The 18,779-nt window shown below is 37.3% G+C and overlaps 1 protein-coding gene across 1 annotated transcript in view; it reads left to right on the top strand.

The window, feature by feature from the left end:
* TTC9 (tetratricopeptide repeat domain 9) overlaps positions 1-18,779 on the top strand; it is a 56,072-nt gene that overhangs the window by 31,839 nt on the left and 5,454 nt on the right. Inside the window, exon 2 of the mRNA XM_043983648.1 lies at positions 2,395-2,577. Coding sequence (XP_043839583.1) covers positions 2,395-2,577 — 183 coding nt within the window. The remainder of the gene's footprint in view (positions 1-2,394; positions 2,578-18,779) is intronic.

Below are 18,779 nucleotides of genomic sequence, written 5' to 3'. Positions count from 1 at the left end.
TGACAGAAATAATGGTAATCAAGGTCAGTATCTGTCTTTTCCATTCCCATTTTTCAGCATCAGTGACTTACTTGAATAGATCGTGTTGAAGCTGTTGCAATTATACAATGTTTTCCTGTCATCTTTAGTTTTTCTTCTAATTGGATGCTGATTTGGCCATTTGTTCTAACTCATCAATGATCTGACTGCACACAGATTCTCATATGACTTCCATATCAGTAATCATTTCCAGTCTTTTAATATGATCACTTTCATTTTTTGTGCTATTCATCAATGCTCACCAAGTCTAGCGCCTTTATAGCCCTTTTAAATTTAGTCCTAATATGCAGGTGTATCTATAGGAAACCAGGACTGTATCTTTTTAAAAAATTTTTTTCTCCTTCTATTTACATGACCTGCTACTTTTCCTAGACCATTATAGAATATATATATATATATATATATATATATATATATATATATAGAGAGAGAGAGAGAGAGAGAGAGAGAGAGAGAGAGAGAGAGAGAGCAAGCGTCTTACTTTACAGACAAGGAAACTGAGGCCCAGAGGGGTTAAGTAATTTGTCTAACTCCCAACTCTATTCTGGAATGTGATCATGATATATAAAGGGGAGACTCCTTAGTAATCTATAAGATATGTATTTGTCTCTTTCATTTCTCCAATGTGAGCTCTATTTTCTCTGAACACACTTTTGGACTTATGTCACCAGGTATCAACATATACATCGACTTCATTTGAAGAAGTCTATTAGATCCTTTGTAGAATTTCCCTATCTCCTCATCCCTTGCAATGTAGTTTGGTACATAAATTGTAGTTCTGTTGTTGTTGTTGTTTTTTTAATATATTTTATTTCCCCTAATTACATGTAAAAACAATTTTTAACATTCATTTTTAGTTTCTGGTTTTTTTAAGTTTTGAGTTCCAAATTTTATCCCTGCCTCCTTCCCCTCACTTCTCCCTGGTAAGCAATCAGATATAGGTTATACATGTGAAATCATGTAAAACATTTCTTTCTTAGTCACTTTGTACAAGACTTGAATAAAAGGAAAAAAATGAAAGAAAGAAAGTGAAAAATAGTGTTTTTCAGTCTGTATTCAAACAACATCAGTTCCTTCTTTGGAGGCAGATGGTATGCTTCATCAGGAATCCTTTGAGATTGTCTTGGATCATTGTATTGCTATGTGTCACTCACAGTTATTCATAGAACAATATTGCTATTTCTGTGTATAATATTCTCCTGTTTCTGTTCACTTCACTTTGTGTCAGTTCATATAAGTCTTTCCAGATTTTTCCTGAAATCATCCTGCTTGTCATTTCTTATAGCATAATAATATTCTTGGTGGTCTTTTTGCTTATGTTCATCATAAGCAATATGAGACAAGGAGCCGAAGGATCTCATGAAACTGTATGTTTTATTGGGTACCTAATGAAACCAATGCCACCAATCCTTTCGTTTCTTTAAGAGACCTCTAACATTTTGTGGAAACTTTTTGCCTTCTGGTGTTGAATATTTATGATGTTGAATATGTATGTTTTATATTCATGATATTGACTCATGGTGTTGAATTTTCATGTGATTCAGTTTTTCTAATTTCTCAATTTATTGGCCATTAGTAAAAATCACATGTTTAAAGCAGCAGCAGTTAAGTTAATACTGTGATTTTATCGGTATAGGAAATTTCCAGTTAAGGAAACTTCGTCTCTACTAATGCAGGTTCTCAGTAACTATTAATATTAGAGAATTGCCTAGATGACCAAGAAATTATGTTACTTGCCCAGGGTCACGCAGTCAGTATGTGTCAAATGTTCTTCCTAGCTCTGAGGTCAGCTCTTTATCTATTAGAATATGCCGCTTCTATAAGTTAAAGTTTATAAATGGTCTAAAATCTGGACCATTTGTAACATCCTCAGGTAATTTTTCTACCCTTCTAGCCCCATTACTACAGAAGTAGAAAGGGTAGGGGGCACACAGAGCAGAGAACCATTTTTTTTCTTTGTTTCATGGGTTATCATGTCCAAAGAACTCAAAATCTCATAGCCAATCATGAGCCTTTCTATGCTTGGGTTGGTCCTTATCAGAATCAATCCTTTATGAAGATATTAAGTTAGATTTGATGTCAAGATAAACTTCCCAATAATTAGAACTATCAGAAAGTCAGGTGGGCTGGTTCAGGAGGTACTGGGTCCCTTGCTCTTTGGAGGGCTTTAAGCAAAGACTGGAAAACCACTTATTGGATATGTCATGATGGGGATTTCCTTTATGTATGGGTTGGATTAGATGTCCACTCATGGCCTTTCCAATTCTCCAGTTCTGTGATTCTGCGAAGGAGACTCACAGCTTACTCTGTTCTGGGTTCATAGTCTTTTCTCTTCTCCCCTCCCAACCTCTTTAGCCTGTCTGCTCCAAGCTGAACTGGTGAATTATGAGCGAGTCAAGGAATATTGTCTCAAAGTTCTGAAGAAAGAAGGGGAAAATTTCAAAGCCCTCTACCGGTCAGGCGTGGCTTTCTACCACCTGGGGGACTATGACAAGGCCCTCTACTACCTGAAAGAAGCAAGGTCCCGGCAACCAACAGGTAAGGCAGTAGCAACTTGCTTCTTATTGGCTAGCCATAGCAGATTTTTCTGGACTCTTCTTAGATAAGGTGGCTTGTTTTCAGCATTAGATAATGGAGTGGTAACGAGGTATATCTTTGGAGCCTTGCAACATGTATATTTATAAAAGGTAGATAGAACTTTGGGGGCCACACTGGGGATAAGGAGAACAACTACTTCTCCCTTAAAGGGGATCCAGTGTTCCATATTCACTGAACACCCCTCCTAACATAGTAGACAATTCCCTAGCACTTAAGCATCCTTGATCCTTACATAGATTAGGTTTCTAAAAAATGAGAGGTGAACCCCCACCTTTTTATTAAATCAAATAATTCTTTAAAAGTTAGCCATAGCAATAAGACTAGAGCCCACCTTCTTAAACTGTAGGTCATGACCTCATATGGAGTCATGTAACTGAATATGGGAGTTGCCAAAAATTTAGCAACAATAAAAGATTACGTATCCCTATTTTATATACTTATATACCTGGGACCACATAACAATTTCTCAGGCAAAAAAGGGTCATAAGTGGAAAACGTTTAAGAAACCCTGGACTAGGGAATAAAATCAAAAGTATAAACATCATCAAAGAGGAGACAAAACTATCTCTTTTTGCAGATAACATTATAGTGTATTTGGAAAATCCCACCAAATCAATGAAGAAACCTAATTGAGATGATTAGTAACTCCAACAAGATGACAGTATAGAAAAAAATAAACCCAGAAAAATATCATTTCTATAGTAAAATAACTAATTTTGGAGATAAGGACAAAGGACACAAAATGTCAGGGAGATAATCTATCAAGAAACTCACAAGATTCCTATACATACAAACTCAAAATACTCTTTACAGAAATAATGGGAGACTTAAATAATTGAGGAGAGATAATAATAGCTGGCATTTATATAATGAGACTCACTGCTTATGAATGGGGTTTGTCAATGTAATTACAATGACAATTTTGTTCAGTCGTTGTCAGTCTTATCTGACTCTGTGACCCCATTTAGAGGCAAAGATACTTGAGTGGTTTGCCATCTCCGTCTCCCACTCATTTTACTGATAAGGAAACTGAGAAAACTGTGTCGGGAAGACCTGAGTTCAAAATGACAATACTAACAAATTAATTTATAGATTTAGTGCAAAATTATTGAGGTGTTACTTTTTAGAACTAGGGAAAAAATAACAATTCATTTAGAAGAACAAAGATCTAGAATGCCAAGGGAAATAAAGAAGAAAAATACAAAGGAAAGGAACATAGCATTACCATACCTCAAACTATATTATAAAGCAGCAGTCATCAAAATTATTTGATACTAGTTTTTAGAAGAGATAAATAAATAATTGGAACAAACTTAGATAAACAAGAGACATCAGCAATTGAAAATAATTGTATTTGGGGCAGCTAGGTGGCACAGTGGATAGAGCACCGGCCCTGGAGTCAGGAGTACCTGGGTTCAAATCCGGCCTCAGACACTTAACACTTACTAGCTGTGTGACCCTGGGCAAGTCACTTAACCCCAATTGCCTCACTAAAAAAAAAAAAGAAGAAGAAGAAAAAAGAAAATAATTGTATTTGGTAAATCTAAGAACATAAAGTCCTGGAAAGATTTCCTTTTTGACTATAACTGCTGGGAAAAAATGGAAAGCCATTGGGCAGAAATTAAGTTTAGACCAAAAACTTATACCATATACCAATATTGCTATATATTCTGAATATAAAAGAGCCTACCATAAAAAAAAATCTGAAGAAAACAAGTTCAACTATGGCAAGGGTAAGAATTCTTAACCAAAGAAATAATAGATATGTTCATAAAAAGCAAAATAAATAAAATTTTAGTACATAAAATTTTAAATACATAAAATAAATAGATGTAGAACTAGAAGAGCAATGGTAGAATGAGAAAAAGTTTCATTAAATGTAACCAAGACAGAACTAATATATAAATATCACACATAATTATGCATAATATATAACACAAATATATAAAACCAGAAGCCATTTGCAAATAGATAAGTGGCCAAAGGCTTCAAAATAAGAGTTGTAAACTATACATGAGAAAAATATATGATCTAAATGACTAATAGTCTAATGAATGCAAATTAAAACAACTTATTCAAATTGGCAAAGAAGAAAAAAGAAACAGTGCTGGGAGAAGATATGAAGATTTAAGCACACTGATTCATAGTTGATAGAGCTGTGAAGTGGTCTACTTGTTCTTGATGTCTGTTTGAAATTGTGCAAGAAAAGTGATTAAATTGCCCATAGTGTTTAACACAGTAATCCCACTTCTGGGCATATACTTCAAAGAACCTAAAGGCAGAAAAAGAGGTCCAGCATATACCAAGAGATGCCTAGTTGCAGCCTGGTAGCAAAGAATTGGAAACAAAGTGGATGCCCATAATTTGGAGAATGACTAGAAAATAACTTACATAATAAATGCATTAATGTAATAGAATAGCATTATGCAGTAAGAAATTAATACAAATATATGAATATCTATGTAGTAAGAAATGGAGACAAAGAATTCAGAGAAAAGTGGGAAGATTTGTATGACCTGATGCTGAGCAAACAAATGACTATGAGAGCAAAAAGGAAGTTGGACTTTGAGTAATGGAAATAGTCAAGATGAAGATCATGGAGGAGTGATAATGAAGCATACTTCTCCCTTACAATAGGAGGTAGGGGAGAGTATTGCATAAAACTGTCAGACATGGTCTCTGATTCGGATGTTTGACTTTGCTGTTTTTCTTTATCACAAAGAAGGGTTCTTTCTGAAGGGAGGGGTAAAGTGATTGTGATTTTAAAATGAAAAGCATCAGTAAAGCATTTTTTTAAAAAAGAATAAAGAGAGGTAGGACAGAATGAAGATGGGTGGCATAGGATCAGAATTGTTCCCAGGAGATCTAGAGGAAACAGAATTTGGTCTAGTCAATATTTGCATAGGATGGAAAACCCATCATACTAGTCCTACTAGCTCTGCTGGTCCTTCAACCCTGCTGTGAATTAGTGAACCACATGGAAGGAGCCAAGGCTGTTTCTAAGAGAAACCATAATCAACTCCATTGGGTTGGGTGGTGGTCCAAGATCAGTAACTGGCAAGGAAATCTGTGGCAAAGGAACAAAAAGGAAAGAGAAGTTAAAGGGACAAAATGTGTCTATTTGATAGGCATTGCAATTGAGATTCCTAATTAATTGTACATGGACCTGCATAGGCAATAAAGCTCTCCTAGTCCCTGCCCTCTGTGAGTTTATATTTAAAGACAATTACCCAGAACAATCCAAACAGACCCAGCCCAACAGAGAGAATGTCAACATGGTAAGCAGATAGGCAGCAGATGTGGGAGGCAAGAAAAGAGAATGTCATGAACCCAGAGCAAGGCTGACTCATAGCCTTCTTTCCCTAGCTTATAGGTGAGAAGGGGGCCCTGAAAAAGGAGGCTGGGAAAATGTGCACACCAGTGTTATTTAGGATAACAATGAACGGGAAACAAAATATGTGTTCTACAATTGGAGAATGGCTGAATCAATAAATATTTAACAAGTACCTACTTTGTGCCAGACACCGTGCTAAATGCTAGCCTCAGGTAAATTACAATCTAATAGGGGAGGGGGCAGCTAAGTGGCACAGTGGCTAAAGCACTGCCTTGGATTCAGGAGGACCTGAGTTCAAATCTGACCTCAGACACTTGACACTTACTAGCTGTGTGACCCTGGGCAAGTCACTTAACCCTCATTGCCCCACAAAAACAAAAACAACAACAATCTAATAGGGGAGACAGCATGCAAACAAATAGATACTACTCAAGCTACATACAGTATAAATGGGAAATAATTAAAAGAGGGAAGGCACTGGAATTAAGAGAGGTTAGGGAAGGCATCTCTTGGTATACGCTGGACCTCTTTTTCTGCCTTTAGGTTCTTTTAAGTATATGCTCAGAAGTGGGATTGCTGGGTTAAACACTATGGGCAATTTAATCACTTTTCTTGCACAATTTCAAACAACCTGTAGAAGGTGGGATTTTAGTTAGGACTTAAAGGAAGCCAAGAAAGTCAGTAGTCAGAGCAAAGGAGAGAGAACATTCCAGGCTTGGAGAACAGTCAGAGAAAATGCCTAGAGCTGAGAGATAGAATATCTTGTTTGTGGAATTGCCAGGAAGCCAGTGTCACCAGATCAAAGAGTTGTTTGGTCATTTAGTTGTGTCCAACTCCCATGACCCCATTTGGGGTTTTCTCGGTAAAGATACTAGAGTGGTTTGTCATTTTCTTCTCTAGCTCATTTTCCAGATGAGAAAACTGAAACAAACAGGGTGAAGTGACTTGCCCAGGGCTACACAACTAACTAATAACTGTTTGAGGCCAGATTTGAAATCAGGTCTCCCTGACTCGAGGCCTGGTACTCTATCTACTGAGCAACATAGCTGCCCTAGATCAAAGGTATGTGTTGAAGAATAAAGAATAAGAAGACTAAGGGGCAGCTAGGTGGCGAAGTAGATAAAGCACCAGCTCTGGAGTCAGGAGTACCTGAGTTCAAATCCGGCCTCAGACACTTAACACTTACTAGCTGTGTGACCCTGGGCAAGTCACTTAACCCCAATTGCCTCACTAAAAAAAAATTAAATTAAATTAAAATTAAATTTAAAAAAAAGAATAAGAAGACTAGAAACGTAGGAGGAAACTGGGATATGAAGGGCTTTGAATACCAAACAGCATTTTGTATTTATTCAGGGAAGCAGTAGAAATCCACTGGAGTTTATTGACTAGGGGTGTGGCAGGATCAGACCAGCATTTTAGGAAAATTACCTCAGTGGCTGAATGGAGAATGGATTGGAGAAGAGAGAGACTTGAGACAGGCAGACCCACCACCAGGCTATTGCAGTAAGATGCTGAGGACCTGTATGTACTAGAGGGGTGGCAGTGTCAAAGGAGAGAAAGGGTCATATTCAAGAGATGTAGCAGAGGTGAATCAACATTCCTTGGCTACAGCTTTGGGGGTGGGGTAAGAAATAGTGAGGAATCCAGGATGACTCCTAGTTTACATGCCTGAGGGTCTGGGAGGATGGTCTGAGGGCTTCTCACCTGAGAATGATAAACTATACTATGTAAATGTAGTACCTGCTCTGGTTATTCCCCAAACTTGCACATACTCACAGATTGGGTACCCAGAAAATGACAGTTACCTCAAGTTCTAGGGGGTACTCCTATTTCTGTAGCCTTTAAGCCCTCACTGATGCACTTCCCATTTATTAATTAATTTATTTATTATTGAGCCAGAAGACTTAATTGCCTCTTAGCAAAGGCATTTACTCATATAGTACAGCAGGAGCAGTAGTTATAAAATATTTTTCCAGTAAACCTGAGGTATTACTCTTCCACAAATAAGCACATCATCCTCAGGGAGAGTCAACTTAGGGCATTATTGAAGCATACATGTGGCAAAGGCAACCCACAACTTGTGGTACTTCAGGGCCTGAATAATCCTTTCTCTCTTTGTAGAGTCCTCACACAGCAATTCTTGAGTGGGGCATATTCAGTGGGTTGTTCAGTGATTCAGTGGGTTGCTCAGCTGGGCTTTCAGGATTTCCCCCCTCTATAACTCAATTCTTAATTGCCAGGCCTAGATCCTGCTCTTTCCCCAGGTGACTCTCTCCCCTTTCTCAAATGTGAAAACTATTATGAAGTGATACAGAGAGAAGAACGCAGAGTTACAAGAATGGATGTAATGCCCTTAGTAATATAAATATTGCAACGTCCTGACATTTGGGAAGCTAGAGATGCTGAGTGTTCACCTACATCATCCTGATCTCCTTAGCAATGCTCACTACATACATTAAGGAAATATTGAGAAACAATGAAATTCTGGTCGAATAAAATCATACATGTTAGTATCATACTAACAAAGTGAGAGAGGCATTGTAGCATAGTGAGATCTGGTTAGGGAGTCAGGAAGACCTGGGTTCAAGTCTGGCCTCTGACAGACATATATAACCATAGACCTAAGAATGGGAGAAACCTCAGATTCTATCTAGTCTAAACCTCTCATTTTCCAGACAAGGAAACTGATACCCAGAGAGATTAAGTGACAGAGTGTTACAGATGGTGTCAAAGGTAGGATTTGAACACAGGTCCTCTTACTCTTGAATAATATTAGCTTAGTGATCATGGCAAATAAATCACTTACCCTCTTAGTGTCTTTAAGACTATTAGTTGGGGGCAGCTAGGTGGCGCAATGGATAGAGCACTGGCCTTGGAGTCAGGAGTACCTGAGTTCAAATCCGGCCTCAGACACTTAACACTTACTAGCTGTGTGACCCTGGGCAAGTCACTTAACCCCAATTGCCTCACTTAAAAAAAAAAAAAAGACTATTAGTTGCAGAAAAGTTGAAATCTGCATTGATGGCTGGAATTTTCACACTGGGAGTTCCTTATTCTAACACTATCAGAGGTCTGGACCAAAAAAAAATCAAAGTCAAAGAACACAACCCTCTTTTCAGTTCATAAACTATATGGCACAAAAATATTGTTATCCTAAATAACACTGGTGTGCACACTTTCCCAGCCTCCTTTTTCAGAGCCCCCTTTCTCACTTATAAGATAGGGAAAGAAGGCCCTGCTCTGGGTTCATGACATTCTCTTTTCCTGCGTTCCACATTTGTTTTGTTTTGTTCAAAAGAAAGGAAATTAGAAATAAGTTACAGGGGTAAAAAAAAGTCATCAGTTTCATAAAATCTCCAAGGACCTCAGTTATCTTCACCCAGGCCCAGTGAGAAACTACCCTAGCCGCTTCAGTATGATCTCATGCCATCCACTGCTTGTCCATCCCAGTCTTCCACATGCTCCAGGAATACATCATCAGAGCCCGGCTGCAGTTCTGAGCGAGTACTTTTGTAAAGGCCATGCAGGAATTCCTTCACACAGGCTCTCTCTGTTCTGAAAGGGGTGCCCAGTGGAGCCATTGAATGTCAGAACTGGAAGAAATGGACAAGAGCTCTAGTCCAACCCCCTCATTTCACAGAAGAGGACTCTGCAGACAGCTGCCCAAAAGAGATCAGGGGTCAGGGACAAGGGCGGGCTAGCTGCATTGCTCGCCTCCTCCCTTCTCCAGCACAAAAAACAAAGGTCAGGAGACACAAGAACTTTACATAAGTCTTGTTAGAATGAATGCTGTAGTTGAAAACGGGGATCTCTGCAATCCCAAGAGCCTCTCCTGTTGACCAGGGTAGGAGGCATCAAGTACTGGACAATTAAGCTTAATTCTGTAAGCCTTTATTTAGGAATTACTGTGTGTTGAATAGCAGCACTGTGGTAGATACTAGGGGATGTACAAAGTTGAGGTTTAAGATTAGAGTCGAGAAGACCCAAGTTCAAATGTGACCTCAAACACTTACTAGCTGTGTGATATTGGGCAGGTCAATTCAAAAAACAACAGCAACTCTGTAGGCTTCAGTTTCCCTAAGTATAAAGTGAGGATGCTGACAACTCCTGCCCTCCAGGGCTGTTCTGAGGATAAAATGAAATCATATTTGTAAAACACTTAGCACAGTCCCTGGCACATGGTAGGTAAAAAGTAAATGCAAAAAAAAAAAAAAAAGTAAATGTTAGCCAGCCATCACCATTATTGTTGCTTTAGCTGTTTTGTTTTTGTTGCCATTATCATTGTTGTTGTCCTTGTGATTATTAGATGAGATGCTGTCCTTGCTTTCATGGAGTTAATAGCCTAAATGGGGAGAAATAATAAAACAGCAGCAATAATAGTAGTTAGCATTTATAACGCAATAAGGTTTACAAACCACTTAGGTATTATCCCATTCGATTATATTGAGCAAGTCATAAAGCACATGTGATAAGTGCAATGGAGAATTGTGAGACAACAATGCTTTGTGAGGCTGGAAGGAAAGGGCATTGCAGATGAAGAGTATCACGCAAGTTTTTGTTGAAGGAAGTAACATTTGAGTATGGCTTTAAAGGATGGGTAGGAATTCAATAGACAAAGGGAGAGAAGGCGCAGACTAGTGTGCACCACCTAGCTGCCCCTACATAGTGCTTTAAGGTTTAGAAAGCTCTTTCCAAATATCTCATGTGATTCTCACAAAAATCCTGGGAGGTAGGTGCTATTATTATTCCCACTTTATAGATAAGGAAACTGAGTCAGGCAGAGGTTAAGTGACTTATCCAGGGTCACACAGCTTGTTAAGTGTCTGAGGGTATGTTTAAACTCAGGTCTTCCTGACCCCAGGTCACAATCTCTACCCACTATATCACCCAGCTACTTCTGTAATAAGACACGAGGCTTGAAATTTAAGGTAGTGCTAGACTGAGAAGGGTCATCAATGCTAGGCAAAGGAGATTGAACTATATTTGTTAGATGATAGGGAGCTTCTGAAGACTTTTGAGTTTAACTGCAAGGTGGCATTGATAGCCATTCATTCATGCACCCCTCATGCCCAGCTGGAGTAGAAATACCCAGTAAGGGCAATGTTCTCTAGGGTTATTGGTTAACCAGCCTCTCACTTCTGCTTCTCTTGACAACATAGTACCAGTTCATCTAGGGATCTATAAATGTGTGGGTCTAAGCAATCAAAATTAACTTTTGACTGTCATCCTCTCCATGGGAATCTCTCCATCCTCTTCATTCTGTCCATCTATGGAAAACCACCCTAACCTTTTGACTTGGCTTACTTCACTTGGCATTAGTCATGTGACCTCGGCATAATGGAATAGGCTTCATGCAGGAACAGACAGGCCTACCTGGTTACTGTAAGTGGCATTTCCTCTTAGCAAAGAATCACTAAGAAAATAAAGGTTAAATAATAACCAGAGTATGCAAATAGAATATTCATAATAAATAAGCACATAAAACAGTGACCAAGCACATGACAAGTCCAAACACTGTGCTTCCTCAGATACTGGAAATCCCACAGCCATTGCCTCAGCAGGCAAAGCAGTGTCCATTTGAAACCTTCCGGAAGTACTCTAAATCCTGGTCATTCGAGGCATAGAAAGTAGACTCTGGATATAGCTGAAAAGGCAGGAGGGCTGATGCTTGCCCTGGTATTGGCTGGCTGGTTCCTGACCAGGACTCCTGGCATTATTTAGCCATTCCTTTCTGACACTGAGTGCATGGGCCCTCTTCTCTGACTCAGCTTCTCAGACTGCTTCTCTCTCACTCCCTCAGTACAAAGACCTCACTAATCCACTAGAAGAGGGCAAGGCAAGCTGTAGAGTAAGGAGGCTTTTTTATGATAAAAGCGGAAATGAAGGGGGAAGGAAGCTTGTGCTCTTTCATTTAAGGGGAATTTGAACATTACAAGACAACCTTCTCTCATAAAACGTTGTAAAGGTTGTGCATCCCCAACCCCAGGAGAGATTTTTGAGTTCCCTCTGGCAACCAGCTCCCAGAGTGGCAAAGGAGAGCATAGAACTGGATGTGAGATAATCAAGCCTTGGGAGAGATGAGTTGATTATGAAAGGGCAAGTACCTCATGCCTTGGGATAGAGAGTGAGTCTTTTTTTTTTAATTGAGGCAATTGGGGTTAAGTGACTTGCCCAGGGTCAAACAGCTAGTAAGTGTTAAATGTCTGAGGCCAAATTTGAACTCAGGTCTTCCTGACTCCAGGGCTGGTGCTCTATCCACTGTGCCACCTAGCTGCCCTGAGAGTGAGTCTTAACAAACATCACCACTCTCATTTGACACTGCCTCCTTAAGGAGGGAGTTCTAAGAGGGAGGGGTGAAAGAAAATAGGAAGAATGGGGTAAGATATATGAATGCAATAAAATAGAAATAAGCTGTGAGAGAGCTAGAATTTGATCATAAAGAAAGCCTATACTCATTATGGAAACAGAATGTAGAAATAAAAGAGTGACAAAATTCAGAAAAGACAGGAAGGGAAAAGAAATGAGACAAAACAAAGGGAAACCGCTTAAAAGAGGGTGCATTAAAGGGATGCTACTTAAATAAGAGATTGGAGATAAGTATAAGGGAAAAGAGAAAAAAATTGTCTACCTCACATTTAATTGGGTGGAGAGAGAAAAAGCACAAAATTTGAGAAGTAAAAATAAAGTTGACAAAATTATCATTTTAAGTACATTCAAGGAACTTGGGTTACAACAAGTAAATGAAAACTGGGGGAGAACCTGTGGGAATAGAATAGCAACAAGGTAAGAAAAGCAAAATTAGTCATGAGGAAACATGCTAAATTTAAAAGAGAGAGATAAAGCCAGAAGAAATAATTGGAAAAAAACACAACCTAATAATCATAGCCCTAAATGTGAATAGATTAATCCAATAAAATGAGAGTGGCAGAATAGATAAGAAAACAAAATCCAGCACAAGAAATTCACATCAAAATAAACATACAGAATAAAATTAAGAGATTGGAACAAAATTTTCTATGCATCATGTTGTTCCAAAAACAAAAACCCGAGTTGCAATCACATCAGACAATATAGAAATAAAAATTCATGTCGAATGCTAATAGAAATAGAGTTAATTACATTATGTGTAAAAGAACAGTAGAAAATTAAACAATATCAATATGAAACATATGTGCATCAAATGGTATTACATTTAACTTCATAAAGGAAGTTAACTGAATTTGAAAAAGGCATAGGCAATAACGTATTAGTCATAAGAGATTTTAGTGGTTTTTTCTTAAAGCTGTAATAATCTAACAGAAAGATAAACAAAAAGGGAAATACAGAGTGTTAGAGAAGTTAGAGTTGAAAAACTTATGTTATCTTTTGGATGGGTGCATTAAAGAATATACATGTTTATCAGCACAATATGGTACCTTTACCCAAAAAAAAATTGACCAGGTGCTAGGGCAGAGAAATTATAGATAAATGTAAAAGAAACAGAAATACTAAACACATTTTTTATATAACATAATTGCAATGAAATACAGGGTATCCCAAAAGTTCATAGTGCAGTTTTAAGCTTTAATAACTTCATTTTGTCTAGCTTTATAAAGTACCCTTTTAGTAATTTTATTGACTCATCACTAAGTCTGTAAATTAACTTGAGTAGCATCATAAATTTTATCATATTGATAAAATACTTACTATATTGGTATAAACTTTAGGCTACAAAACTTAAAGCTCTGCTGAAACTTTTGGAATAGAAAACAGATGGAGACCAAGATGGAAACTTAATAATGACATCATAAATAATAATTAGGCCAAAGAACAAAACATAAAAAATTAATAACCACGAAAGAGAGTGAAAGTGATTAGACAACATATCAAAATCTCCAAGAGGCCACTACAACATACCTCAGAGGAAATAACTATTTCTCTGAAAATATATATTAAAAATAGAAAGAAAAAAGAGGATTGATGAAATAATTCTATAATTAAAACAAAATTAATAGGATGTCACTAGGATTGGGACAGGAGAAGGTATAAAAGGAAAAAAGCTATACAAAACCAAAATCTATCAATAACTTTAATTTTTTTAAACTGGAAAATCAACAAATAAAAAAATCCAAAATAAGCACAGGAGAGAAAAATCTTGAAAATTAGAATAGATATACAGTAAACAAAAAGACTAAAAATGATAAGCAAAGCTAAAACCTAGTTCTTTGAAGACTAACATAATTGATTAATCTTTTACTAACCTTTTTAAAAGAGAAGAATATAAAATTATCCAGATAAAAAAGAACACAGTGAAATCACAAAAGAGAAAAAATAAAGGAAATTATTAGAAATCACTATTCACAATCATATATTAGCAAACAGAATTTAAAAGAAATTGAGAATAAAATATGAAAGTATAAAATACCCAAATTAACAGAACATGAAATATGGATCTTGCGTAACCCAATCAAAAAAGTGACAGTGAACAAGACACAAAGGACCTAAAAGAAAAAAATAATTAAACCCTAATCCATATGAATTCACAGGCAAATTATAGCAACTAAAGAGTAATTAATTATCGATGCTATACAAATTGTTTCCCAAATGAGAAAGACAACACTTTATATTTTTAATATAGGACTCTTACCTAAACCAGGGAAGGATGAATCAAAGAAAGAAAACTTTAGACTAGTCTCACTAATCATTTGTTATAGGTAGCTACAAATGAGCAATGCAAGATCAGCTTATCTTCAACTTAATAGTGTTAGAGAGTAGACTGGGAAAACCAAATGATCAAATGAGTTGTCCAAGGTCACACAGCCAGTATGTGTTACAGACAAGACTTGAAATGACTTTAACACCACCTAATTAATATGGCTTCACAGTATTAATTTTCAATTGTTATGTCACTGTTATTCTTTCCATTCACATTATTATAGTCAGTGTTATGGGGAGAAATTCTAAAGTAAAAAAGAGGGCAGAGATCACAAAAGATTAAATAAATAAATAAATCTATTATATGAAATTGAGACGCTTTTGTACAAACAAAATCAATGCAGCTAGGATAGAAAGGGAAATTGCCAATTGAAGAAATAAACCATTTTGCATCAGATATCTCTGACAGGGCTTAGATATCCAAAATATATAGGAAATTAATACAAATATATGCCTAAGAGCCATTTCCAATGGATAAGTTAAAAAATATGACCAAACACTTTTCAAAAGAAGATTTTTAAACTATGGAAATTTGCTCCAAATCACTAGTAATAAGTGAAATACATGTCAAAACAACTCTGAGGTTTCACTTGAGGCATATAGATGGTGCAATAGATAGAGCACTGGGCCTGGAGTCAGGGAGACCTTAGTTCAAGTCTAATCTCTGACACTTACTGCATGACCCAGGATAATTCACTTAACCTATGTTTGTCTTATTTTTCTCAACTGTAAAATGGGGGTGATAATAATAGTACTCACTTTCAGGGCTGTTGTGAAGAACAAATGAGATAATATTTGTAAATCACTTAGCACAGTGTCTGGCACATAGTAGGTAGCTTAATGCCGGCAGAGAAGCTGTTCTCCAGTGAGATTTGTGTTAGATCCTATGTTGTTTAGCATTTTTATCAGTGCCTTGGATAAAGGTATAGATGGCATGCTTATCAGATCTATTGCCAAGTTAACATGAATAACTGGCAAATTGGTTAGTAGTAAGGTTCTCCAAAAAATATCAATAGGTGTTTGAGCTGAATCTACTAAGATCAATTCAATAGTAATAAGTGTAGTCCTATACTTGTGTACACAAAGAAATCAACTTAACAAGTCCAAGATGAGGAAGGCAAAGTTAGACAGCAGTTTGTCTAGAAAAAGATTTGGGAGATTTATTGGGTGGCAAACCCAGTCTGAGTCAGCAATGTCAAATGGCAGCCAAAAAAACCTAATGTGATATTGGACTATATTTAGAGAGGCATCACTACCAGGAAAAAAAAGGTGATTGGCCCTTTGTACTCTGTCCTAGTAAGACCACATCTGGGGTATGTTATTCATTGCTGAACTCCAAGGTTAATTAGAGTATGGCTAAGTTGAGGAGCATTCAGAGGAGTGCAGTCAAGATGGTGAAGGGACTTAAGTCCTTATCACATGAGGCTTTTTGTTGTTGTTGAGTCATTATAGCCATGTCTGACTCTCCATGACCCCATTTGGGGTTTTCTTGGCAAAGATGCTATAGTGGTTTGCCATTTCCTTCTCCAGCTCATTTTACAGATGAGGAAACTGAGGCAAACAGGGTGAAGTGACTTGCCCAGAGTCACACAACTAGTGAGTGTCTGAAGATTAATTTGAACTCCGGTCCTCCTGACTTCAGGGCCAGTGCTCTATCCACTGTACCTCCTGACTGCCCATATGAGGATTAATTAAAGGACTTGGGAATATTTGACCTGGAAAAGACAAATAGCACATGGAAGACATGATTTTTCTCCCCTTCCTTCCCTCCTTTCATAGAGAGATGGATGGGTGGATGGATGGTTGGATGGATAGAGTAATACATGTGTATGCATATGCATATATATATTTAAGTTTTTATATAACTACTGGGAAGATGAGCAAGAACAAAAGCATGAACACTTTGAGACACCTTGTTCCTTAGGGAGAGTGGGCTGAAATTTAGAGCAGTTCCTTTAAAACATTTTATGCAAGATGTCTTGGAGTTTGCATTAGGGAAGGGCTGTTATATGGCAGAGGGCATAGGCTTATTCTGCTTCTCTCCAGAAAGAAGAATCAGGAGCAGAAAATGGAAATGACAAAAATACAGATTTAGATATGCTGTCCAAAAAAACTTCCTAACAGAAACACCCAAAAGCAAAATGGGCTTCAAGAGGTAGTGTGGTCTTCCTTGGGAGTCTTCAAGGCAACAACCTTTTATTAAGCACTTACTACCTGCTAAGCAAACTCTGCTAAATGGTGAGATACAAATACAAGTGAAAAGACAAGCCCTGCCCTCAAGGGAGCTTACATTCCAATTGGGAAAGTCAACACAGGAAAGGGAGCTAAAAAGAGGGTAGAGTCAGTAAGTACCTACTTATAAGAGCTTTGTCTTGGAGTCCTGAAAGTCAGAATCAGAGCCAAGAGGGTAATGAAGGTAAGCCGGCCTTGGCCTCTCCCCAAAATAGATACCCTGGAAAGAATTTGCCAAGGAGAGAAGCAGGGCCAAGCATGGCAGAGGAATGTTCCAGGGTTTGTGGGTCTCAGGGATGGATGGATATTCCAGGTTGAGGAGGCCCCCGGTACTGAGGGAAGTCCCAAGATGAGACTTTAGCTGAGCCATGTTGCTGAGATTAGGAACATCAGACTCACAGTCAAGAGAGGCTGAGTGAGCAGTTGTTAGGTACATTATAGTGAGAATTTCTTTAGGGTTTGTGTGAGACCAGAGAGCTGCTGAAACCCCTCCCAACTCTCAAATTCCTCAATTCTGTGATACCTTGATCCAGTTCATTGTTACAGCAAAAACATTGCTATAGATAGGGGTGTGTGTGTGTGTGTGTGTGTGTGTGTGTGTGTGTGTGTGTGTGAGACAGTACTACATATATAGAATACTCATCAGATTTGGCTGGTATATTGATTTATTTTGCTAAAAACATTTTACCTCTCTCTTTATTCCTTGTTATAAAGGGATGATTCTCTGGGAAGAGGAAGGGGAAATGTATTGGGAAATGTAGGTGATGAAAAAAACAAAAAATATGAATACAAATTTTAAAATACTCTCTCCCAGGCATTGTTATAAAATATATTGAATCTCTTCAGGACTCACTGAAAGGGACACAAGGACCCCCATGGGTCTATGGAATATACTTTGAGAACTGCTTCATTAACTCATAAGCTAGACATTCAGAGGAAATGAAGGTGATATATTTTTGTTGTTGTTTAGTCATGTTTAGTTTTCAATCATGTCTGACTCTTTATGACCCCATTTTGGGGTTTTCTTGGCAAAAATACTTGAATGAATTTGCCATTTCCTTCTCCAGATCATTTTATAGATGAGCTGAGGCAAACAGGGTAAAGTGACTTGCTCAGGGTCACATAGACCATAAGTGTCTGAAGTGAGATTTGAAATCAGGAAGACCCAGAACACCATGAACTGCACCTCCAGCTGCCCCCTCTCTCTCACCATATATATATAAAATATGTGTATATATACATATTTATATATATATATATATATATATATATATACAGAGTGGGCGAACGTCATGATGTTTTAGCAACTTTTTGAAAATTTTTTTTCTTTTTTTTTTACCATTTACGAGATTTGATTTTTCAACACATAATGTAAATTCATTTCCTATATATAGCATATATGATGCTATGGTATTCTAAATTTAAAACAAAAATAATGGAGTTATTAAATATTGAAACCCCTTTGTAACTTTTGGCCCACCATGTGTGTATATACGTATACATGTATGTGTTTATATATACATATACATATATATGATATATATAGAGAAAGATAGATGTACATATAGATATATACATACACATATGTATATGCACATATATAAAGAGAAATATAGATGTGCATATAGTATGTGTATGTATATATGTGTGTACATATATACATACACACATACATATATAGAAAGAGAAAGTTAGATGTACATATGGATATTGTGTGTATATATGTGTGTATACAAACATACATATATACATAGAGAGAGAAAGAGAAAGATAGATGTACATATAGATGTATATATGTGTGAATACACACATACATATATAGAGAGATATGCATATCGATATGTGTGTGTGTGTACACACACACATTCATACCCCTCCTTGG

This window comes from Dromiciops gliroides, chromosome 2, assembly GCF_019393635.1.
Source record: "Dromiciops gliroides isolate mDroGli1 chromosome 2, mDroGli1.pri, whole genome shotgun sequence".
NCBI classification, from domain to species: Eukaryota; Metazoa; Chordata; class Mammalia; order Microbiotheria; family Microbiotheriidae; genus Dromiciops; species Dromiciops gliroides.
This window is presented reverse-complemented; position numbering and strand designations above follow the sequence as displayed.